A 26154-nucleotide genomic window follows, 5' to 3' on the forward strand; every position below is an offset into this window, starting at 1 on the left:
AGCTGAGATTGTATGCAGAAAAGGCAGCATCTTCATTCATTAAATATGCTGCTAAGCTCATTTTGTGGAGAGTATTCCTTGGTTCATATAAATCAACCCCAATTTTCATTCATATGTCTTGACTATTAATAGTTAACTTGCTTGGTCATCAACACGCCTGATGTAGTATCTTCGTTCCAAGCACCTGATGGTGAGTAACTGACAAGTGAATGCAAAGTTAAAAAATTTTTAATTTTTGTCCATAGCCAATGTATTTCTTCTTGGTGGCTTAATATTTGAAACATTAAAATTCGTACTTACTGACTCTTTTACTCAAGTTACACAGACGCACATCATTTCTCATACACCATAAAGCTGATTCAGTCATTCTACTAAGATACAATGAAAAGGAGAGCAGAAATAAACTTAAAAAAAATACAAATATTTGAGAATTCCAACAATATAACACAAATATTCTGCTAACAAAAATATAGCAAGTAGACAGAAATGGACTATCCTATGATGTCTTTATAAGTTTCTGAATTGCATAAGGCATTGGATAGTTTAAGTGTCACTTAAAAACATGAAAAAAATACAAACAGGAAACAATCACAATCAATATTGCATCAATAGAATACAGTAGGTTTGCAGGCAGCACAGTCAAACCCTAAAAAGGTCAACATTTTAGCACAAAAAAAGTTGATCTGGAGAGGGAAATGCTACAGTGTCAGAGGTAATCTTAATAGGTATCTATTAAACTATTTAAGTCTGTCCAGCACCCTCCCTGAAGCCACTATGTCCTTTCCAAGTATGATTTATCTGGAATGAAGGCCCAATATTCTTCTCAACATTTCGAATTCTTTTCAGAAGCGCATTAAATTTCCTTGAAATTGCGATTAAAAAAAAAAAAATCAAACCCGCAGAACACAGACGACATTATCAGTGCATACAATTACAAGAACAATCACTGATGATGACATTTGCACTCCAGCAACAGTCTGAAACATCACTGTATTAATAGAGGGGTAATGGTTTCAATTACAAGGGGTTACAGGCTAGCATCACCTTTCATGTATCCACAAGGTTACAACTTTCCCAATGTGCAAGTCATCAAAAGCCAATGCAAAACAGGTAGCCTATCGTACACATAGATGTAGTGTACTTGGACATTAGGAAAGTTTGACAAGGTACCATGCAGATTTTTGAGAAGATTAAGGGGGAGCATAGTAAATGGGATTCAATATTGATTAGAAGGGAGAAAACAGAAAGGAGGAGCCAAGTGCAGTATTCCAGATGGTTGGATGTTGGTAGTGGGGTCCCACATGGTTGAGTTCTGGGGCCACTTCTGTTCACCGTGTACATCAAATGATTTGGACGTGGGCCTAGATGGAGTGGTGTGATAATTTGTAAATACCAAAATAGGCGATATAGCCAATTCTTTAGAAGCCCAAAGTTGCAAGGGATATTGATAAGATAGGGGAACACAATAAAAAGTGGCAGATTAAATTCAATGTCAGTAAGTGTGTGGCGATACATGTTGGTAAAAACATTTTTACAGTAATTATACTCTAAATAGAAGTTGGCTGGCTGATGTGGAAGAAGAGCTGAGAGATCTGGGGGTACAGATTTAAAGGCATTACCTCCGGTTGATAAGGTATTAAGAAAAGCTAATGAAACTCTACTACATTACAAGAGGTATAGAACATAAAAGCCAAGATGTAATGATGACCCTGTACAATACCTTAATAAAACTTCAGTTGAATACTATTTGCAATTTTGGGCAAGGATTGTGAGGCTTGAGAGAGGGTACAAAGCAGATTCACTAGGATGCTGCCTGGTATGAGGAAATGCAATACAAAGAAAGACTTGAAGAGTTGAGGCATTTTCATCAAAAAAGCAAGATTTTAGAAGTGTTTAAAACTACGACAGGATGGGACAGTAGATAGAAGCAGACTGTTTCTAGTGGTAGAGGGGGCTAGAACAAGGGGCCATAGATAAAAAATTAAATGCAAGAGATTTAGAACAGAGAGCAACAAACCTTCTTTACAGAGAGTTGTGAGGCTGTGGAATTCACTCCCAGGATTAGTGGTTGAGGCATCAACAAAGTCAACATTTAAGATTAGAATTGATAGTTGGATGAAGGAAGTGATGTGGGAACAGGGCGGGTAAATGTGATCAGGGCTTATTTACTCACATTAGAGGGTAAATGGCCAAATGGCCCGTTTGTGTTGTAACTTCCACATATTTCTATGCATTAAACAACTTTCTACCACTATTTACTCTAGCTGAGAAAAAAACCTCAGTGCTTTGCCATTAACTCCAGGTGTCCCAGGAATCATTTCCCTCTTTCTCTCCCCTACCTGCCCCACCCACCAAAAAAATAGCAGACTAAATATTTTACAATAAAGGGAGTGACATCGTTAGTAAAAATCTACACTAGGATTTTGTATACTACAATCAATTAATGTAATTCAATTAATGGGATCCACTAAATGTTGGTAGATACACTGTACTAAGTCACCAGCCTCTTGTTTAAGGGCATGGATGACATATGGGGACCCGAGTAAAGGAGAGAAAAATTGAAAATATGAGGGGTAATGATTAATCAACAGTATACAACAGCTGATCTTATAACAGAAACATTAGCTGCTACATGCCTATACAGACTATTTGAAAATATATTTTGTTGGAATCCTGTGTGGAAGATTACAGTTCATCACTGTGGATTAATTTACAAGATATTCAATGTTTTACTATATATAGGTCTCAAGTCCAAGACAAGACAATAAAAATCAACACACGTACCATTAAAATCGGTACTCTCTGTCCTTTTCTCGTTTCATACCACAATATTTTTCTTTCTTGTAATCTTTTCCTTTTCCACTCTTTTTAGAATAAATATGCCAAGGATCACGATTTGTAGCAGGAGACCTCATAGAGTCACAAGACCTTTCTTGGCCAAAGTTGTCTCTTTGCTCTCGGCGTCTGTCTGGGTGATGATTTTTCCGAGGAGAATTTTCAAAGTGAATTCTTTGATGACTCTGCTGCCTCTCTTGGTCATAATCCATTTTCTTCTCTTGATAATGACCATCACAGGAATTTGGACTTCTGGAACGATCTCGCAGAGGACTACTTCTCTTTCCAGGTCTCTGATTTTCTCTCCGTCTTGGGTATTCATGCTCCCTTATTAAGAGCAATAAAATGCAAGTTAATTATTTTAAACTATTTATGCACCCAAATAGAATATTTTCTTGTATGTGCTTTTGTGACTTTCAGGGTCTTAACAAATTATCACATGTCTTTTATTGGTTATCAAAGATTTTTGTGCTACAAGCTCATGGATGGCAAAATTCAGTGCTGCAAATACAAATACAAACTTATTGTAATAAAGGCATTTTACTAGTCGATTAAATTAAAAACAAGTTGCTAGATATTCTACAAGAAAAATAATTACCGTAATCCTGAGCTATATGGTTTGGCCTCTCCCCCATGAAGCTGATTTGGAGGACAGTTTAATGAATCCCTGTAACTGTCCTGTGCAATTGCTTTGGACTTTTTAACAAAAGAAACAAGCCTAAGTAGAGTCCCATAATCTTCACAGTCATCTGAAACAGAGGTGAAGACAGTCTTTCAGAAAATTATTTACTTATCCTTTTTCCGTTAGGCAAAAAAAATTCTATGTTCCCACTTCAAAAAAACATGAAAAAAACCTAAATACACCGTGGTCTCACTTCAAACTTTTTTTTAAACATATGGACAACTGAGTGTCCAAAACTAGCAATTTAACTGCTATTGAACAGCAATTCGATACTCGTTACTAGTGAAACCAGAGTCTTTAATGCTTGCAGCCTACATAACAGGGAGTACACTTCAAAAGCAATTGATTGGCTGGAAAGTGCTGTGACATCCTGAGTAAATGAAAAGTGTTCAATAAATGCAATTTCTTTCTTTCTTTCTTTCCTTCCATCTGTCCAACCATAAATATTTAACTCTTGGGCCATAAGCAGGTTCAAGAAAGTGTTCATTTCACTGGAAAAAGGTTTTTTTTTCAATTCGCATTAACAGGATTACAGAGCTACTCAAATTTCAGGATTATCTTTATTTACTGCAATCCATAACTACACAAATATTCAGAATAATTTTACATGAAAAATAAAACTAACATTCTCCATCATCTCTTTGCCCCTCCAATTATCTTTAATTATTTTATTCTAACTGTCCTAATTATAACACTTAAAAAAAAAAAAAAATTAACTTCTTCTGGATCTCGACTCAGTATATTTGGGAGTGATGGCAATTTTGTTATAGTAAAAGAATTTTCATTGGCTAACACCATTATAAAGGCTAGTTTTCAACCTGTGGAAGCCTAGATTCAGAAGAATATATGAAGCAGATGTGCCAATCTTTGACGGCAAAAATTTAGCCAAACTAGGAAGTATTATTGGCAAGGAAATTCCACAGTGCCCCCCACCCCTGCCATAGCCTAACCATGCCCAGGTAAGTAAACTGAGCTCAGAAGGATTTACACTTGCTCCACAGTTGACGCTGATTGCAAAGGTGATTGGGAGCTTTGTACCTTCCATGCCTTGGGGAAGCCTAGCAATCTCTTGAATGTCTGAACGGATTTCTTGTTCCACTTCACTCCCATAATAGGAGGCAATTAACAGATGTTTGGCCCAACAGCAAAAAATTAATGAAGAGAATGGTAAAGTCATTTTTTTTTTTTTTTTTTTTAAAAAGTAAAAAATATATATGGATGGAAGTGTCTTCAAGCACACCCTTGAGAATTTGTAGTTCACATATAGCAAGCACATTTGTATTAACTAAATAATTTCAAATGTTACAGAACAGCTAGGCTAATACAGGAAACTTCGCGATATCCGGCACCGGCGTGATGCCGATCTATGAAAACTTCCGGACAGACCAGCGCTAATGTTGAAGGATATGGAGGTTTTCATCTCCGTATCCGACAACAAACACTGTTGCTTAGCAACAGCTTCTAAACAGTTGGCCCGTACCTTGGAAGCATCTCTGTAGCTTAGCAACAGCTTCAGAGAGGCTTTCCAGAGACTGTTTAAAAAAATGCTAGGAGAAGAAAAAAAAAACTAACAAAACGGCTGCTGATTTCTGCCGTTAGATCGAGGTTTCCGGCCATACAATCTCCGGATAAACCAAAGTTTCCTGTATTTAGTTATTTCACCCAACATTTACCTTTGCTCCCATAATCATTGGTTGGAAACGTACCTTTTCCATCAGGTTCTTTTATAAGCTCCTGCTTGCTTTGCAGTGTCTCTTGAAAATCAGTTTCCCTGTAAAACAAATGACCAGTTAGCTTTAACAAGTAAAAGCCCCAGTTCAATTTGCAACAGGGTGTATGATATTGGATCTGATACAATAGACGGAAGGGGGCAAGGTAAACCTCCATCAACGTGCTAGAAATACAATTCAGAGCTCTGCTTTAAAGTGAAGATGCTCTGCGCAGCTACGGCCTTTCTGAACTCCTGTGGGTCAATAAATACACTAGCCTGAAGTTTCGGCTAGGTTGCGCTGCTTTTTGCAGCACAATTCGCCCAAACAGCGCAAAAGATTGCGGAATTTCAAGCGCAAATTACATCCAGTGCAAATCGAGTTTCTGCAATCTTTTGTGCTAGTTTAAAAAACATTGCGCTAGTAGCTGGCCCTGAACTCAAAACTGGCCATGCCCCCAGATCGAATTAATCACCATTGCGAGTTTCTGCAGGCCTGCGAAGAGGCTCTTAAAATTACTTTTTTTTTTTTTTTTTTAAATAAAAGGCTCAAGGACACAAGTAGACATGTTTTAAAAGCTTTTGAATATCATTCTTTTTAATTTACTAAGAAACTGACTACTGTAAACCAATATAACTAGCAAGTGGTTCTGTAGTTTTTTTAAAAGTCAGTTTCAGATATTTAAAATCAGGTTACTCGCAGGTGGGGGAACTAGACACAGATTAAAAATGCTTATTTTTGTGATAAACCCATTTTCAGCTGTATTAAGTCAAACTGCACCAAGTTACCACCCTTAAATATATCAAAGGAATATTTTTTAAAACAAAATTACATTCTAAAACGCTGCCCAATTGCGCTGGTTCATGGCAGATTTTATGTTCAGCAATATGCAAATGAGAAATAACAACAGAAAATGCTGGAAATACTCAGCAGGCCAGGCAGCATCCGTGGAGAGAGAAACAGAGTTAACGTTTCAGGTGAGGTTGAGTGGAAACACCTCAAAATTGGTGTCACTTTGGGCGCAATTTGCGCCTGGGGTGCCAACTGTGCCCAAAAGCGGTAACTTCAGGCCACTGAACCAGACAGACCACAATGGTCCCTAGTCTCTGCTATGATAACTCATTTCAGCCAGGACAGCAGTCAGACTCTAAAATAGGCATCAATAGCTCCAGGCTTAAGGGGAATGAGTGGACTGAACAGCAAACAAAAGGTCACGGTCCACTCCCAAACATTATGCACTCCTCGCTCCCAAAGCGTACATGCATGGACACCAAGTTAGACCAGGATCAGGCACGACTGTGTTAGCCCCTTAGGCACAAATATGCAGTGCAACCACTTTGCTGAGGTACAAGGCAGCACCTGCTGCAAGTGGAATTGCACACCAGCATGATCTGCCGCCTTCAGGAGAGAAGGGACAAAAAGGAGGTATGGGGAATAATCTGAGGTTTAAAATTAAACTGTATGGGATGGTGGGTAAGAAAAGCAATGTGCAGAACAGAAATAAACAACGAGCTTAAGGCAGCCAAAATAAACCTGGAGCATAAAGTTGAAAAAGTGAAAACTGTACATGTATGCCAGAGGACTGGAGGAGTGCAAATATTACACACCTGTTCAAAAATGGAGAGGGGGATAAACTTGGTAACTGCAAGCCAGTCAGTCCAACGTCAGTGGTGGGAAAACTACTAGAGACTATTGTCAAGGAGAAAAGTAATTTTCACGTGGAGAGGCCTGGGTTAATAAGGGACAGCCAGCATGGATTTGTTAAAAGGCAAATCATGTCGGACTAACCTGATTGAGTTCTTTGATGAAGTAACAGAGGGTTCATGAAGGTAGTGCAGTAGAGGTTATATTTATGGACTTTCAAAAAGGTGTTTGATAAAGTACCACATAACAGACTTACTTGGAAAATAGAAGCACATGGTATTAAAGGGACGGTACTAGAGGGGAAATGAAGCGAATTTTTCCCCCCACAGAGAGCGGTTAAGATTTGGAATGCACTATTTGAATGAATGGTACAAGCAGATTCCACAGCAACTTTCAAAGGCAATTAGACATGTGCTTGAAGAGGACTAATTTGCAGGGTTATGGGGAAAAAGCTGGGTGTGGGAAATAAATTGCAGCTCTTTCAAAGAGCCGGCACAGGCACAACAGGCTGAATGGCCTCCTTCTGTGCTGTAAGATTCTACAATTCTCCATCACTGCTTTACTTTAAAATATGCGTTCTTGGAAGCAGCCTTCAGGAACACATTGCAACAGGTGAGGGGAAATAGAATTAAATCTACTAGGAAGAGATTCAAATTGGATACCATCAACATTTACAGCTTTTCTTCAAATTGAGATTGTCATTTCCTAATGTTTATCAGCTATGTTCACAATTACATTCATCAAATACAAGCACAAAAACAATTTTCAATAAAAACAGGCCAGCATTTTGAAGAGGGAGATTTGTGTTCCTGTTTTGTAAAATGATCAAACTTTGGCTTAGCATCAACCTATCAAGCACTGGTCCAACTGTTGCAAAGCTGTACTGACCATATAGAGGTTCACTACACATGTAACTAACTCATTTTGACAAAACTAAATATGTACATGAACAGGAGCCATTCCATGCTAAATCAACCATGTCTCTAACTTGACAATTTATAAAATCCTGAGTTTGTGCACAAATTTTTCAGCACGGATTGACTAGGCAAGAGAATGGTTCTGAAATTGAATGAGAATTATGTTCGAAAGCAACAATGCTCTCCAGTTTTTATGAATTTAATCTGATTAACCCAATTCTGTAAAAATATGTTAGGTGATAAACAAATTTAACACATAAAAATGCATCCAAATTCTCACCTTCCTGGTATTCTGTAATCCGTATAGCATGTATTATACACAGGTGGAGTCGTGTTACTATCTGGTGTTATGAAGGTCGCAGGATCAACACAAGCAGCTTGTAATGTCTGAATTTGTCTACATCCACTAAGAACCGGACCTGGGATGTTCGTAGCTGGTTCTGCCAATGAAATTAAGTCTTGTAACAAAAGTTCAGTGGAAAACTAGCCAAATGTAAACTTAAGCATAGAATAGTTCTTCATCTATACTTTAGATAAAGATATTCCCAAGTTTTTGCTAATGTTTTAAAATATTCCAACAATTTCACATAAATAATCTTTAGCTAGATAGAACCTTCAGCTCTATATATTATATTAACTCGAAACTCCCAGGGTATAGCATTCAACCAAATAAACTTCTCAGCTCATCAATTTCACTTACTCTGGTTACATCCATCCAACACTGCCTGGCAATTTAAACACAGCTCGTGGGAAAACACTTACTGATTTCCACAAATACAGATCACAGGCTAGATATATTGCATTAGTAGCATCTGGGAACACCCTTGCACGGAAAGTCAATCTCACCTGACAGCAATGCCGAGGTTACACCACCAAATGTTTAAAAGCTAATTTATTTTAACTCCATCATGGTTTGATATCACCATCATTAATCCAACATACAAAAGTACCAGGGATGTTGCTACTACGGGAGTGAGGAGCAGACATTAAATTATCAATATCTTGCAGTAAGTGCATCTATCAGCAGTGTGCCAAGTAAGTTTTTCACAAAAGCTAATTCCATGCAAGCAGAGTCATGCTATTTTGGGAGAAGAAAAGAATGTCTGTTTTTAACCAGCTCTTAAATTTGACTTTAAAAAAAAAAAAAAAGTCCAGATGTTTGCACAAATTCAGTGAAAATGAAATGTGTGTAAATTCAATGAATTATTTAGTTGCTGATAGATGGCCATTTAAAAATATCATGTGCCACAGATTCAGGGAGGTTCTATTTGCAGCGGAATGTCCTTAGAATTAACAAGTCATTCCAATATGGAAATTGCTGAGTCCGCAAGTGCCACTGCTCAATTGTGTTAGTCCAGAATACTAATTCTATACAGGCACATTTATTAACATTTTGGCCGATTTCTTTTTTAGGAGACTAATTAGTTGAGTATAATACACAATAAGACAAATTGCACATATGGAGTGGAAAAAAATGTGGTTATTGGGCTCATTAACTAATCTTTTCTAATTCCATGCCATCTTCTGTTCAAAATCTTCCAAATGATCTCACATTCAAGACATTCAGATTTGTTTGTTACTGTTTGGTTTCATTACCTCTTGGCTATTACTGAATGAAACCTAACAATTGCCATCTTCCACTTTCTTGTGAGGCAGGGAGAGGTTGATGGGCAGATTGGCCACCCAAAGCACTATTCCTGCTATTCAATCACACAACAGTTGACTATGGTATTGAACTCACGAGACTAGATGGGTGGGAAAAAATATCCACAATTTTATCCAGCGAGTAGCTAGGCGAACGAGGGAAATACCAGGGTTAATCCCTGCTCCATGCGCAGTAAACTGATCCTAGCCAGGACGTAAGTGCTCTGGTATAATTGGTCTAAGCACCTATTCAAGGAAGGGCAAAATGAGCCAATGTTCCCACTCTGAATCACTGTCCATCAGCACGTGTGAAGGTTGGAGGAGGGCAGGATTGTGCTTGGCTGCGATACTCCCAGGACTAAACACAGGAAACTCTTGTTTAAACGACACCTAAATATCCAGAATTCTCTATTAACCGGCAAAATTCATACTCCAAAAACACCTCAATAACCGGAAATGTTGCCGAGTCAGAGTCTCCCGCGGTGGCCGAGTTAGTCAGTGGGGGTAGTTCTCCAAACTGCCACTACTCGGCTTCTTGGCACCGCCGGAAGTCCGAACACCTCAATAACAGGAGTCTGACTGTTTGTTAAAAATAGCCTCGGTAGATAACCCTCTCCGTCATCCGGAATTTTTAATCAACCAGCACCATCCCGGTCCCATCGGTGCCGGATAACAAAGAGTTTCCTGTAGCCTTTGAACATCCATAGTCAATGCTCACCCCCAAATAAATAATGACCAATTTGGCCAATGCAGTGGAGGTAACCACCAGTATTTGTAGAAGCAAAGGCCAGCAAGCAGCCAATGCCATCAGGAGAGGGAGAGTAATCAGTGAGTGGAAACTAATGAAAAGATTGGGCGGGGAAGTAAAAACACAACTGTATGAGAATATACTAATGGGTTATACACACCTTGATTTGCTTCTTTTGAAGGATCAGATACAGATTGGCTTTCATTTCCATCAGAAGAAATATAATTCTGTGCTGAATGCAACTTTGATTTTTTCATTGCTGTAAGATATAGAACATTGTACTGATGGAATAGACACCTTTTTAATAGCAAGAGAAATACAACCAGCAATCCAAAACTAATCACGCTTCCCTGCTCTCTCCTGATGGTCCTGTATCTTCCTCTGCTTAAAATAATTATCTACTTTCCTTTAAGATGCCATCCAGAGACTTGAGCACATAATCTAGGCTGACAATTCAGTACAGTACTCATGGAGTGCTGCATTGTTGGAGGTGCTGTCTTTCAAATGAGACATTAAACGGAGGTCCCGTCTGCCCTCTCAGGTGGATGTAAAAGATCCCATGGCACTATTCAAAGAAGAGCAGGGGAGTTATCCCCAGTGTCCTGACCAATAATTATCCCTCAACCAATATCACAAAAAAAAAATTCTGGTCATTACCTCTTTCCCGTTTGAAGGACCTTGCTGTGCGCAAATTTTCCACGTTTCCTACATTACCACAGTGATTACACTTCAAAAGTACTTCACTGGCGGTTATGCGCTTTGGGACTTCCGGAGGTCATGAAAAGGTGCTATATAAATGCAAGTTCTTTCTTAAATGTGGCCGAACTACTGATTTGTACAGGTTTAGCATCACCTCTTGATTTTTGTACTCTATATATGCCTAGCGTCCCATTTACTTTTTTTTTTTTAAATCATCAACTTGTTCCCCCCGTTTTAAAGATTTGTGCATCTTAACCCCTAAATCTCCAGCTTTTTCACTCATTTTAATGTTTTACCATTTATCCCCCCCCCCCCCAAAATCCAGTCCCACCTTCTAATTATTCTTTTATTTTCAGTATGCCTATAAAATTCCTTACTACAGGAAACTTTGGTTTATCCGGAGGTTGTATGCCCGGAAACCTCGATCTAACCGCAGAAATCAGCCGCCGTTTTGGTAAGGTTTTTTTCCCTTCTAGCATTTTTTTTTTTTTTTTTATATAAAACAGTCAGGCTCTGGAAAGCGTCTCTGTAGCTTAGCAACAGCTTCAGAGACGCTTCCAAGGTACGGGCCGAGTGTTTACAAGCTGTTGCTAAGCAACACAGTGTTTGTTGTCAGAAACGGAGATGAAAACCTCCGTAGCCTTCAACATTAGCGCTGGTCTATCCGGAAGTTGATAGATCGGCAGCAGCTCGGTCCCGTCGGTGCCGGATATCAGAACTTTTCCTGTACATCCTTTCATATTATCTGCTAGACTTATCATATTCCCTTTTAGCCTTCTAATCTCCCCGTTCACTCTCCACTCCACTCCTTTATTCCTCACAATTTTCTTTTGTATCATAAGACCCCCTTTAAGTTTAAGTCTAGTTTTAATCTCTCTATTTATCCATGGACCTCTTATTCTTTGATTCAACTCCATTTCATCTTATATGAATATATCGATTTTGTACTCTATCCATCTCATATTGAGGATTCCTCACTGCTGTTTACTAAATTTTCCTGGGTCAGATGCCTTCACACCTCATTGAAGATTGTCATTTTCCAGTCCTGCACCCTTATCTTTGGCTCTTCATTATCCTGTTCTATTTTGAGCTCAACTATGTTGCAGCAATTATTTTCCATATGCTCTCCTATTCTCCCATGTTATTTGTCTCACATTATTTCCAAGAACCAAATCAAGCAAATGTTTCTCATCTTGTTTTACTAAAAACATTGACCTAGGAAGCAATCTTCCATACATTCTAAAAAGCACTCCCCACCTTGATCACATATACCTTTATCCCAGCCCATCTTAGAATAGTTAAAATCTCCCAATATTATTGCGCCCTTCTGTGATAAAATATCTTTGAACTTTCTGCAATTCTCCATCATTATCTCATTTCCACTGTTTAATAACTTGCAATGCAGATCCAGAATTGACCATTTCTCTTCCTACTCCTCAACTGGATTCTGTCTTAACCTAACCCTCTAGAACAACCTTATTTTCTAGTGCTATGATAGAATCCTTAGCACGGTTACCCCATCACCTTGTTCCCCCTCTCATTATTCCTGGTTGTTAACATGTTCAGGAGAGAGAAAGTTCCCAGTCCTGTCTAAACCCAAGACAGATCTCTATGGCTACTAGATCATATGCCTTCATATTTATTAATCCTTCCAATTCTCCAATTTTGCTCGAGATGCTTTGTGAATTCACAAACATACCACTCAATGCTGACTCCAATTTTTTTGTAATGCTTATTATTGTTGCTAGTTTTCTCATTTAATATCCCTTGTCCCTGCTGCAATATTTTTCTTTCCTCTCAACTTGAAAACATTTTTCTCCTCACTTTATCTGGTAATATTTTCTCACTATTTATTTCAAATAAGCCTTCTGCTTCTACTCCAACAGTTTAAATTAATCCTGCTCTCTTTCTCCCCAAACTGGTGAATCCTTTCCTCCTGAAGCACCTCTGCAGCCACACCTTGAGCTGCCTAATCTTCCATTCTTTAACCTGCCCAGCACGTGGCATGGGAAGCAAGCCAGAGATTGCTGTCCTGGAGGTCTTCTAGTGTCCAACTCCCTCTACAGTATAGAGGTGATATTATATGACTTGAACCAGTCAGATTGGTTCTTGCAATTCTCCTGTGTAGAACCTTCAAACACAAGCTGGAGAACTTCTAATCTTGCATTAAATCAGAGCCAACATTGTACATAGCTTCCTAGGTATAATTAGTGCAAAAGCAGCATAACTTGCAAGGCTGAACAATTAATTCAGAGAGCAAGATTTAGAAGTCAACCTCTATTAGCTAGTTTCACATTGGTTGGGCTCTACAACAGGTGCAGTACAATTCCAGCCCAGTGTTAAGCCGCAATTAAAAAGACATACTATATATTGCTTTATCACATTGTCAATATTTCTCAGTGGTTCATACAGTACATTTCTTTTGGAATGCAGCATCTTATGTAGGCAGACAGAGCAACCATTCTACAATAGCAGCATTCCATAAACAGCAGTGAGATGATCAGTTGATTCTTATTGGTACTGGTTGAGGGAGGGGTGTCAGTCAAGACATCAGGAAAACACCCTTTCTTTACAAACTGCGCCATGTTTTCTTTCAATTCCCAGCTTAAGAAGCAGGCAAGGCCTTGGTTTAATAAATTCAGAGCCTCTGACAACACAGCACTCCCTAACTATTGCACAAAGAAGTGTCAATCTACAATCTATTCAAAGTTCTCACATGGATGTCAAAACAACAAACTCTGTCCCTGCAATGAGTGCGTTACCAACTGAACATTGAGAACTTTCTACACTTATTTTTGACTCATTTTAGTTTCAGAGAAGTGACAATCCTGTCTATTAGAATTATATATTTTTTAAATGTAAAAACTCAGCCATATAAATTCTAGGCCAGATGGGCTACAACCCTATCACTGTGCTAAGAGAAGAACTAAATACTGTGGCTGTAAGGTAAAGTTTCAGGTAAAATGACTCACTTGCTAACATAAATAAAACAGTAAGTATGACAGTAAGTCTTACATTATTATAGAAGACTAGGCTATAGAGCTTTTAGTTCTATCAGCCAGACTCCTGAAACTGCTAGTTGACTAGAACTTCAAAATGTTTAGCATTCAGAAAAACTCACCATTTATGAACTGTGTTTCAAAATACTGGCGGTTTGCTGTGGTGAAGTGCCGAACATCAGGGGTCCTTCCATGAACTTCTTTCTTGGGAAGCATCTTCAACAGTCTTTTCATATCCCAATCCGAAGACAAATGCACACGGACAAACCTACAACAGACAATTAGGTACACTTTTAATCCAAAATAAGTAATTCCATGACAATAGTGCCTCACTTTTGCTTTTCAGAGCATAAGAGACAGAGCAACGTTTCATTTAAGATATGTGTGCATGACCCAAGCGGAGTTCCCAACACGCATTCTCATTCCTCCAACTCTGGCCTTTCGTACATTTCCCCCCCCCCCCGCTTTCGCCCCACCACTGGGAGCCGCGCCTTTGGCCCCATGTTCTGGAAATCACTGCCCAAACCCAAACCCTTTCTTATAACGCACCCCTCCTAAAATCTGATCCTTGAGATAAATGGATGCTGAGCCAATTAGAAATCTATGAAGCACCTTGGGACATTTTTTCTATGTTACAGATGCTATATAAATGCAAGTTGATGTTCAGGCAGTATTTAACGGGCCAGAATTTGCTATCATAACGGTGAGACTGATGGCACGCGCCGTTATTTCTGCATAAATGATACAACAATTTCAGGCGAGGGGCAGGTGCGCAGTTAAACACGGATATCCAGAAGTTGCTGTTCGAGTTGCACCACTCTGCAGTTAGGTTTACCAAAACGGCATCTCACTATCTGCCTCACCACTGAAATGCATTGAATGGCATGAAGTTGCTGTATTTCACGGTAGATACAAACTAAACTCGCCACCGAAAGTTAAGTTCGGTCACGTCAAGTCCAAGTATCCTTTTAACGACCCTGTAAGTGTTAATTACTGCCAATCAACCTCTGGCACTGAAAATTAACTATTATAAGTATGGAGTCTCAATCCTTCAGGTATTAATTAATAGTGCAGGAGACCCCTATGGCCATCCCCCTTTCAAACAGGTATACCAATTTGGATACTGTTGAGGGGGGTGACTCACCAGAGGAAGGCAGCAGCAGCCAACTTCCTGGCACCGGGGGTGTTGCTGCTGCTCAGGAAGGGAGGAAAAAGAGTGGGAGAGCAATAGTGGTAGGGGATTCTATCGTAAGGGGAACAGATAGACGGTTCTGTGGCCGTAGATGTGACTCCAGGATGGTTTGTTGCCTCCCTGGTGCCAGGGTGAAGGATGTCACTGAACAGCTGCAGGGCATTCTGAAGGGGGAGGGTGAACAGGCAGAGGTCGTGGTTCACATTGGGACCAACGACATAGGTAGGAAGAGGGATGAGGTCCTGCAACAAGAATTTAGGGAGCTAGGTAGCAGATTAAAGAGCAGGACCTCAAAGGTTGTAATCACTGGATTACTCCCGGTGCCACATGCTAATGAGTATAGGAATAGGAGGATAAAGCAGATGAATGCGTGGCTAAAGAGTTGGTGCAGGAGGGAGGGCTTTAGTTTCCTGGATCACTGGGTCTGCTTCTGGGAAAGGTGGGACTTGTACAAGTCGGACGGGTTGCACCTGAACCAGAGCGGGACAAATATCCTTGCGGGGAGGTTTGCTAGCACTGTTCGGGGGGGTTTAAGCTAAAATGGCAGGGGGTTGGGAACCTGAGCAGGGAGTTGGGAACCTGAGCAGGGAGACAGAGGAAAGGAAAACAGGGATAAAAGCAAAAGATAGGAAGGAGAAAAACAAAAGTGGCAGTCAGAGAAATCAACGGTTTAAATCAAACGTGGCCACAGTAAATAATAATTCTAATAGGTCTAAGAGCGTTAAAAAAACAACCCTGAAGGCTTTGTGTCTTAATGCGAGGAGCATTTGTAATAAAAGGTGGATGAATTGGCTGCGCAAATAGAGGTAAACGAATACGATTTGGTTGGGATTACAGAAACGTGGCTCAAGGATGGCCAAGACTGGGAACTCAACATCCAGGGGTATTCGATATTCAGGAAAGATAGGCAAAAAGAAAAGGGAGGTGGGGTAGCATTACTGGTTAAAGGGGGGATTAATACAATTGTAATGAAGGATATTAGCTCTGATGATGTGGAATCTGTATGGGTAGAATTGAGAAATACTAAGGGGAAAAAAACATTAGTAGGAGTGGTATATAGACCTCCAAACAGTAAGGCGGAGGTTGGGGATGGCATTAAAAGGGAAATTAAAGAAGCGTGCAATAAGGGCGCAGCAGTCATCATGGGTGACTTTAATCTACATATAGATTGGGCCAACCAAATTAGTAACAATACTGTGGAGGAGGAATTCCTGGAGTGTTTACAGGCTGGTTTCCTGGACCATTATGTCGAGGAACCAACCAGAGATTAGACTGGGTATTATGCAACGAGAAAGGATTAATTAGCAATCTTGTTGTACGAGGCCCCTTGGGTCGGAACGATCATAATATGATTGAATTCTTCATTAAGATGGAGAATGAAGTAGTTGACTCAGAGACAAGGGTCCTCAATTTAAATAAAGGAAACTACGATGGTCTGAGGAGTGAGTTGGGTAGGATTGAGTGGGGAATGGCGCTCAAAGGGTTGACAGTGGATAGGCAATGGCAAACATTCAAAGACCGAATGGATGAGCTACAGAATTTGTTCATCCCAGTTTGGCGTAAAAATAAAACAGAAAAGGTGACTCAACCGTGGCTAACAAGGGAAATTAGGGATAGCATAAGATCCAAGGAGAGGACATATAAATTGGCTAGAAAAAGCAATAATCCTGAGGATTGGGAGCAGTTTAGGAGTCAACAAAGGAGGACAAAGGGATTAATTAAGAAAGGGAAAATAGAATATGAGAGTAAGCTAGCAGGGAACATAAAAACTGACTGTAAAAGCTTTTTTATAGATATGGGAAGAGAAAAAGATTAGTGAAGTCAAGCGTAGGTCCCTTAGTCAGAATCAGGGAATTTATAATGGGAAACAAGGAAACGGCAGACCAACTAAATGCATACTTTGGTTCTGTCTTCACAAAGGAGGACACAAATAACCTCCTAGAGATGCCGGGGAACATAGGGTCTGATGAAAGAGAGGAACTGAAAGAAATCTGTATTTGTAGGAAAATGGTGTTAGGAAATTTGATGGGACTGAAGGCCGATAAATCCCCAGGGCCTGATGGTCTACATCCCAGGGTACTTAAGGAAGTGGCCCTAGAGATAGTAGATGCATTACTGATCATCTTCCAGAACTCGATAAGACTCTGGAACGGTACCCATGGATCGGAGGGTAGCTAATGTTACCCCACTATTCAAAAAAGGTGGTAGAGAAAAAGCGGGGAATTATAGACCGGTAAGCCTGACATCGGTAGTGGGGAAAATGCTAGAGTCTATTATAAAAGATGTAATAGCAGAGCACTTGGAAAGCAGTGGCAGGGTCGGACAAAGTCAACATGGATTTACAAAAAGGTAAATCATGCTTGACTAATCTACTGGAATTTTTTGAGGATGTAACTGGTAAAATAGATAAGGGAGAACCAGTGGATGTGGTGTATTTGGACTTTCAGAAGGCTTTCGATAAGGTCCCACACAAGAGATTAGCGTGCAAAATTAAGGCACATGGGATTGGAGGCAAGGTATTGACTTGGATAGAGAACTGGTTGGCGGACAGAAAGCATAAGAGTTGGAATAAACGGGTCGTTTTCCGAGTGGCAGGCAGTGACTAGTGGGGTACCGCAAGGATCGGTCCTAGGACCCCAGCTGTTCACAATATATATTAAATGATCTGGACGAGGGAATTGGATGTAATATCTCCAAGTTTGCAGACGACACAAAGCTGGGCAGGAGGGTAAGCTGCGAGGAGGATGTCGGGAAACTCCGGTACGATTTGGACAGGTTGGGTGATTGGGCAGAAACATGGCAAATGCACTATAATGTGGATAAATGTGAGGTTATCCACTTTGGTGGCAAAAACAGGAAGGCAGATTATTTGAATGGCAATAGATTGGGAGAAGGGGAAGTGCAAAGAGACCTGGGTGTCCTTGTGCACCAGTCGCTGAAGGTAAGCATGCAGGTGCAGCAGGCGGTTAAGAAGGCAAATGGTATGTTGGCCTTCGTAGCAAGAGGGTTCGAGTACAGGAACAAGGATGTCTTGCTACAGTTGTACAGGGCCTTGGTGAGACCACACCTTGAGTATTGTGTGCAGTTTTGGTCACCTTACCTGAGGAAGGACGTTCTCGCCATGGAGGGAGTGCAGCGAAGATTCACCAGGCTGATACCTGGGATGGCAGGAATGATGTATGAGGAGAGATTGTGTCAATTGGGCTTATACTCACTGGAGTTTAGAAGATTGAGAGGGGATCTCATCGAAACCTATAAAATTCTGTCAGGTCTGGACAGACTAGATGCAGGAAGGATGTTTCTGATGGCCGGGGAGTCCAGAACCAGGGGTCATAGTCTAAGGATAAGGGGTAAGCCATTTAGGACTGAAATGAGGAGGAATTTCTTCACCCAGAGAGTGGTGAACCTGTGGAATTCTCTGCCACAGAGGGCAGTGGAGGCCAGTTCATTAAATATATTCAAGAAAGAGTTGGATATATTTCTTGAGGCTAAAGGGATCAAGGGATATGGGGAAAAGGCAGGGACAGGGTACTGAATTTGGATGATCAGCCATGATCACATTGAATGGCAGAGCAGGCTCGAAGGGCCTACTCCTGCTCCTATCTTCTATGTTTCTATGTTAATTGTTGGTGGGAGATTTTAAAAATGGCAAGTTTTAAATAAAAGTTTTTTTTTTTTTACAAAAACAAAATTCTGTGGCTGCTGGAAATCTGAAATAGAAACAGAAAATGCTGGAAATACTCAGCAGGTCAAGCAGCATCCGAGTAGAGAGAAACAGAGTTAACATTTTAGGTTGATGACCTATCGTCAGAACTGGAAAAAGTTAGAGATGCAACACGTTTTAAGCAAGTACAGAGGCAGGGAAATTTACTTTGGGGTTGCTTCCAGCTATACAAGACCATACATCAGAGCTGGCCCATCATCAGAGTAGGGGGGAGGGGAGGAAAGAACAAAAGGGAAACTCTGATGGGGTGGAAGGCAGGAGAGATTAAGCGACAAAAGGGATGAGGGTGCAAGGTGAAAGGAGATGGTAATTGGACAAGTAAAAAAAAACAGATGGGTCCAGAGGAGGTGTAAATGGGATTATCAGAATCATCAGCAACAGCTGCTGTCCGAAAAAAATGGAGGCATTGTTGAGTCCGGAAGGCTATAATGTACCCAATAGAATGATGAGGTGATGTTCCTCGAGCTTACATTGAGCTTCATTGAAACAGTGTAAGTGGCTTTTCCTTTCTGTCTCTTTATTGCTCTCTTAATCCAATCTCTAATCGAATGGCAGACGACATTGGATGCCCTGCCACAGCAAATTATGGTCCAGTAAACCTAAACTGCGTCTAGATTCTTTTATATTTAGACCAGATTTTTGCTAGTACAGGAAACTCTTTTTAATCCGGCACCAACAGGACCGGCGTGGTGCCGGTTGATCAAAAAGTCCGGATTACAGAGAGGTATACTTACCAAGGTACGAGAGCCCGTACACGGCCACAGGTGCAGGAATCCCGGTTACACGGCCACAGATCCAGGAACCCCGGATACACGGCCACTAATATATAGTAAAAAACTTACTTGAACCTACTCCTGAATTTTGCCGGTTAAGAGAGATTTCCGGATATTTTAGGTGCCGGTTAAAAGAGAGCTTCCTGTACAATGCCTTTGCTCTGGCTAGCTGCATGTTAACTGGGCCTATACACTGGAGTTTAGAAGAATGAGAGGTGATTGCATTCAAACATAAGATTCTGAGGGGGGGGGTTGACAGGGTAGATGCTGAGAGGTTGTTTCCCCTGGCTGGAGTGTCTAGAACTAGTGGACATAGTCTCAGGAGAAGGGGTCGGCAATTTAAGACCGAGATGAGGAGGAATTTCTGCTGAGGGTTGTGAATCTTTGGAATTCTCTACCCCAAAGGGTTGTGGATGCTGATTCGTTGAGTATATTCAGGGCTGAGATAGGTAGATTTTTGGACTCCAGGGGAAACAAGGGATATGGAGATCAGGCAAGAAAGTGGAGCTTGAATCACAGAATGGTTACAGCACAGGAGGCCATTCAGCCTGTCGAGCACATGCCGGCTCTCTGCAAGAGCACTTCAGCTAGTCCCACTTCCCTGCCCTTTCCCTGTAGCCCTGCAAATTTTTTTCCTTCAGGTACTTATCCAATTCCCTTTTGAAAGCCCGATTGAATCTGCCTCCACCATCCTTTCAGGCAGTGCATTCCAGGTCATAACCACTCACTGCGTAAAAAGGTTTTTCTCGCCTTTGGTTCTTCTGCCAATCACTTTAATCGGTGTCCTCCGGTTCTCAACCCTTCCGCCAATGGGAACAGTCGCTCTTCATCTACTCTGTCTAGACCTCTCATGATTTTGAGCACCTCCATCAAATCTCCTCTCAATCTTCTCTGCTCTAAGGAGAACAACCCCAGCTTCTCCAGTTTACCCACATAACTGAAGTCCCTCATCCCTGGAACCATTTTTGTAAATCTTTTCTGCATCCTTCCTTAAGTGCGGTGCCCAGAATTGGACACAATACTCCAGTTGAGGCCAAACCAATGTTTTAAAGGTTCATCATGACTTCCTTGCTTTTGTACTCTATGCCTCTATTTATGAAGCCCAGGATCCCTTATGCTTTTTTAAACTGCTTTCTCAACCTGCCCTGCCACCTTCAACGATTTGTGCACATATACCCCCAGGTCTCACTTTTCATGCACCCCCTTTAGAATTGAACCCTTTAGTTTATATTGCCTCTCCTCGTTCTTCCTACCAAAATGCATCACTATGCACTTTTCTACGTTAAATTTCATCTGCCACATGACAGCCCATTCCACCAGCCTGTCTGTGTCCTCTTGAAGTCTATCACTATCCTCCTCATTGTTCACTATACTTCCAAGTTTTGTATCATTTGCAAATTTTGAAATTGTGCCCTGAGCACCAAAGTCCAAGTCATTAATATATATCAAGAAAAGCAGTGGTCCTAGTACCCACCCCTGAGCAACACCACTGTATGCCTTCCTCCAGTCCAAAGACAACCATTCGCTTTCTGTTGAGATCGAAGATCAGCCACGATCTTATTGAATGGCAGAGCAGGCTCACGGGGCCATATGGCCTACTGCTGCTCCGAATTCTCATGTTCAGATGTCTCCTGGCAGCTGGCCTCAATGAACTTAGCAGTTTACTTTGGGGTTGCTACCAGCTACACAAGACCTTACCTCAGCAGCTGGCCCACCATCAGAGCATACGGTAAAATTGCAGGCTCATTCCCACGATTTTCCATCCACTGAAATCAATGGATGTAAAATCACAGGTAATTCAAATGCGATTTTGCAATATGCACTGGTGACAGGTGAGGTTCCCCACCAATGGATATTACCCCTTCATTACAATCACAAATGTGCAAAACATTGCCCAGGGGATAGACAGTGGAAACAAATAATGTCAGTGAATTTAAGAGGGAACTAGATCATGTTTTTTGCCCCAAAAAAACCTATTATGCTGGGGGGAAGGAAGGTAATAAGAGAGAGTTCATACTTTATTTTTTGACCTTTTAGGGCTAACCAGATAGGCAGCAATGGTCCTTTCCAGACCCATATATGCCTAACTTTTGATCCCGCTGGTGCCAGGGCCAATGCCACCTGCCTCCCAATTTGCAGTGTTCTACATTACAAAATTAAGCTAGATGCGATTTAAAAAAAAAATAAAAGGCAGGTAGCTGTTTCTCCTAAAAACAAAATCTTAAAAATAAATGTACCTGTGTTTGGACAAGGAGAAACAGGTGTTGCACTTGGGAAAGAGTATAAACTGTAAATGCAAATTTTAGGAAAGGAGGAAGGGCGAGGGGTGGAAACACGTGGTTGCATTGTTAAAAATAAGCTTTATGGTGAATTTGGGGGAGCAACCTATTACTGCTTGGAATTACGGCCAGCCAATACTCTAAACTACAGCAATTTTAAAAACAGGTTTATGTATGGATTGCTTAAGCCATCAAAATTAATCTATTCTATAGGACAATTCAGAAAAAAGAGAGCTATTCAGGGCAGAGCCGAACCATTTACAGACGATAACGAGGAATTCAGAATTCATCGCCTACTGCCGTGGGCAGAATTAGATGTAGTGGGTTTGGGAGTGGCAATACCAAATAGTCTAAATGCAGTGCTCCAAACGCAAGGGTTTCTGTTTACCTTAAAGTTGCATTGTTACCTTTAAATGGTCATAATGATCAGCATACACCAGTCACTGAAAGCAAACATGCAGGTGCAGCAAGCAGTTAGGAAGGCAAATGGTACGTTGGCCTTCATTGCAAGAGGATTGGCGTACAGGAGCAAGAATGTCTTCCTAGTTGTACAGGGCCTGGTGAGACCACACCTGGAGTACTGTGTGCAGTTTTGGTCTCCTTACCTAAGAAAGGATGTCATAGAGGGAGTGCAGCAAAGGTTCACCAGACTGACTCCTGGGATGGCAAGACTGTCGTATGAGGAGAGATTGGGTCGACTAGGCCTGTATTCACTAGAGTTTAGAAGAATGAGAGGGATTCTCATCGAAACGTATAAAATTCTGACAGGGCTAGACAGACTGGATGCAGGGAGGATGTTTCCCCTGGCTGGGGGGTCTAGAATGAGGGGTCACAGTCTCAGGATACTGGGTAGGACATTTAGGACTGAGATGAGGAGAAATTTCTTCACTCAGAGGGTGGTGAACCTGTGGAATTCTCTACCACAGAAGGCTGTGGAGGCCAAGTCACTGAATATATTTAAGATGGAGATAGATAGATTTCTAGACACAAATGGCATCAAGGGATATGGGGAGAGAGCAGGAATATGGTATTGAGATAGAGGATCAGCCATGATCATGTTGAATGGCCGACTCCCGCTCCTATTATTTTTTATGTTTCTTTTTCTATAAAAGTTTCAGAAATGATACGATACACATTATGCTATCCTACACATAATCTGCTTTCTCTATATGAAGCAGACCTGGGTATCAATGCTTAGCAGTTTCCATGCGTCATCATGATTGTGTTCAGATACAGTTACAATGGTTAACTCAATAATTACCTCAACATGCTTAGCAGACCAAAGGAGAAGTCAGATAATCCAATAGCAGAATGCAAGACCCACAGAAATTTGGCTCTACATTGCTGTCGTGTCGCCAGACGTTAAGTTGCTTATGTCCAGGTGTGCAGCCAATAACAGAAGTGCAAGTCAAACCAGAAATATTTCAGATACTGGAAATCTGAAATAAATACAGAAAATGCTGGAAACACTACAGGTCCAGCAGCACCTGTTGAGAATAGATAAATTAACCTTTCAAGTGTGAACCCTTCATTAAAACTGGAAGATATTATAGATCAACAGCACTTTAAAAAAAAACAAAGGGAAAGGAAGGGCCAAATGGGGAGGAAACACACAGATATACACAATCTCATGCACGTGCAAGAAGTAGTTAAGTGCTTACATGGAAAAACAGGAGATGGCTGAATGGCAGAAGTAATATTAACGAGAGAAATCAAACAAATTAAAACTACTTACAAGACACAGAACATGTGAATAACTGAGGAAATGGGATAAAGGAGATAGCAGAGGAAACACAAAAAACTGGCAATACGGAGCCGGCTCCAGTGGCCTAGGATCCTGGGAGAAGAAAAAAGGTCGACCCTAAGGAAGCAGATTGCCCTGCCACAACAGCATTCTGAAAGATGGTACGCACAAGCACCAATTCATTTCTTCCCTGCCCTCCATGCTCCAGGAAACCCAACCTACATCGCCAGCATTTGTTGGCGAGAATATTGGAGCTATAGTTAGGGTTTGAAGTTATTGAAGTCATTATGATGGCCAAAAGGCTGCATAGGGACTAATAGGAAGACATGGTGCTGTTCCTCAAACTTACATTGGAGCTTCAACGGAATAGTGTAGAAGGCCAAAGACAAAGGTCAGAGTGGGATGGGGAAGTGAAGCATTTTACAGGTCATTCTACTTCTCATGCGTGCGTTTTTCCCCCGGGCCAAATGGCCTGTTTCTGTATAATCTACTATCTTCCAGTTCTGATGAAGGGTTCACACCTGAAACATTAACTTGTCTGTTCTCTCCATAGATACTGACTGATCTAATGTTTCTAGTAATTCTGTTTTTGCTCAATTTCTAGCATGTACAGTTTTCTGCTTTATGTGACTAACTAATGCAGAGTCATACATTTTGGTTCTCTAGTGTCTTTAGCCCTTCTTTCCATTGTATGGTATAAGGACCATCTCATAAGAACATAAGTAGGAGGAGCAGGAGTAGGCCATACGGCCCCTCGGGCCTGCTCCGCCATTCAATAGGATCATGGCTGATCCAAATCTAGACTCACGTCCACTTCCCTGCCCTCTCCCCGTAACCCCCAATTCCCTTATCTGCTAGGAAACTGTCTATCTCCATTTTAAATTTATTTAATGTTGCAGCTTCCGCAGCTCTCTGGGGTAGCAAATTCCATAGATTTACTACCCTCTGAGTGAAGAAGTTTCTCCTCATCTCAGTTTTGAAAGGGCAGCCCCTTATTCTTAGATTATGCCCCCTAGTTCTAGTCTCATCCATCAGTGGAAACATCCTCACCGCATCCACCCGATCAAGCCCCCTCACAATCTTATATGTTTCGATAAGATCGCCTCTCATTCTTCTGAACTCCAAGAGTAGAGTCCCAACCTACTCAACCTTTCCTCATACGTCAACCTCCTCATCTCCGGAATCAACCGACTGAACCTTCTCTGAACCGCCTCGAGGGCAAGTATATCTTTTCTTAAATATGGAAACTAAAACTGCACGCAGTATTCCAGGTGTGGCCTCACCAACACCCTGTATAACTGCAGCAAGACTTCCCTGTTTTTATACTCCATCCCTCTTGCAATAAAAACCAAGATTCCATTGGCCTTCCTGATCACCTGCATACTAACTTTTTGTGTTTCATGCACCAGGACCCCCAGATCCCTTTGTACTGTAGCACTTTGCAGTTTCTCTCCATTTAGATAATAACTTGCTCTTTGATTTTTTCTGCCAAAGTGCATAACCTCACACTTTCCAACATTATATTGCATCTGCCAAATTTCTGCCCACTCACTTAGCCTGTCTATGTCCTTTTGCAGGTTTTTTATGTCCTCCTCACTCACTGCTTTCCCTCCCATCTTTGTATCGTCGGCAAACTTGGATATGTTGCACTCGGTCCCTTCCTCCAAATCGTTAATATAGATTGTAAAGAGTTGGGGTCCCAGCACTGACCCCTGCGGAACACCACTAGTTACTGATTGCCTGCCCGAGAATGAACCATTTATCCCAATTCTGTTTTCTGTTAGATAGCCAATCTTCCACCCATGCCAGTATATTACCCCCAATCCCGTGATTTCTTATCTTGATCAGTAATCTTTTGTGTGGAACCTTGTCAAATGCCTTTTGGTAGTCCAAATACACTACATCCACCTTTATCCACCCTGTATGTTACATCCTCAAAGAATTCGAGCAAATCTGTCAAACATGACTTCCCCTTCATAAAACCATGCTGACTCTGTCCTATTAAATTATGTTTATCCAAATGCTGTTACCGTTTCCTTAATAATGGACTCCAACATTTTGCCAACCACAGATGTTAGGCTAACTGGTCTATAGTTTCCAACTTTTTGTCTACTTCCCTTCTTAAATAAGGGTGTTACATTAGCAGTTTTCCAATCTGCCGGGATCTTTCCTGAGTCCAGGGAGTTCTGGATCAGAATCGAATAATCGCTTATTCTTAAACAGGTTACATGTTACTCCATCAATACTTCCTTCTCACCCCTCAACTCTGTCCCCTTTCTTCAGATTCAATTAAAACAGTTGCTCATCTTTCATTTTTTCAGTTCTGAAGGCCTGTATGCCCAAAACATTAAGTTGCCTGATCTCTTCACAGCTGCTGAGTGACCTGCTGTCTTTCCAGTATTCTCGACTTTTATACTTACCCTTTTGACTGACCACCTTTTGCAACTTCATAAAATGTGATTTTATCAACATTAAATATTCCAGCAGAACGAATGGCAGCTACTAAGTCATCACCAGATGTCCACTGTAAGAAATTAATATACAGCCAAAATTAGAATCACACAT

The 26154-nt window shown here is 41.0% G+C and overlaps 1 protein-coding gene across 1 annotated transcript in view; it reads right to left on the minus strand.

Annotated features, from left to right (window-relative positions):
* Nucleotides 1-212: 212 nt before the first annotated feature.
* The window catches only part of LOC147105141 (uncharacterized), a 78958-nt gene continuing 53016 nt past the window's right edge, over nt 213-26154 (minus strand). The window contains exons 11-17 of the mRNA XM_086011785.1: nt 26010-26113; nt 14000-14145; nt 10340-10438; nt 8068-8245; nt 5224-5288; nt 3434-3584; nt 213-3162 (exon numbers count right to left, since the gene is read on the minus strand). Of these exons, the coding sequence (XP_085867911.1) occupies nt 2787-3162; nt 3434-3584; nt 5224-5288; nt 8068-8245; nt 10340-10438; nt 14000-14145; nt 26010-26113 (1119 nt within the window). The 3' untranslated portion in view covers nt 213-2786. The remainder of the gene's footprint in view (nt 3163-3433; nt 3585-5223; nt 5289-8067; nt 8246-10339; nt 10439-13999; nt 14146-26009; nt 26114-26154) is intronic.

This window comes from Somniosus microcephalus, chromosome 18, assembly GCF_052327205.1.
Source record: "Somniosus microcephalus isolate GS21.2 chromosome 18, FLI_Smic_1.0, whole genome shotgun sequence".
Classification (NCBI taxonomy): domain Eukaryota; kingdom Metazoa; phylum Chordata; class Chondrichthyes; order Squaliformes; family Somniosidae; genus Somniosus; species Somniosus microcephalus.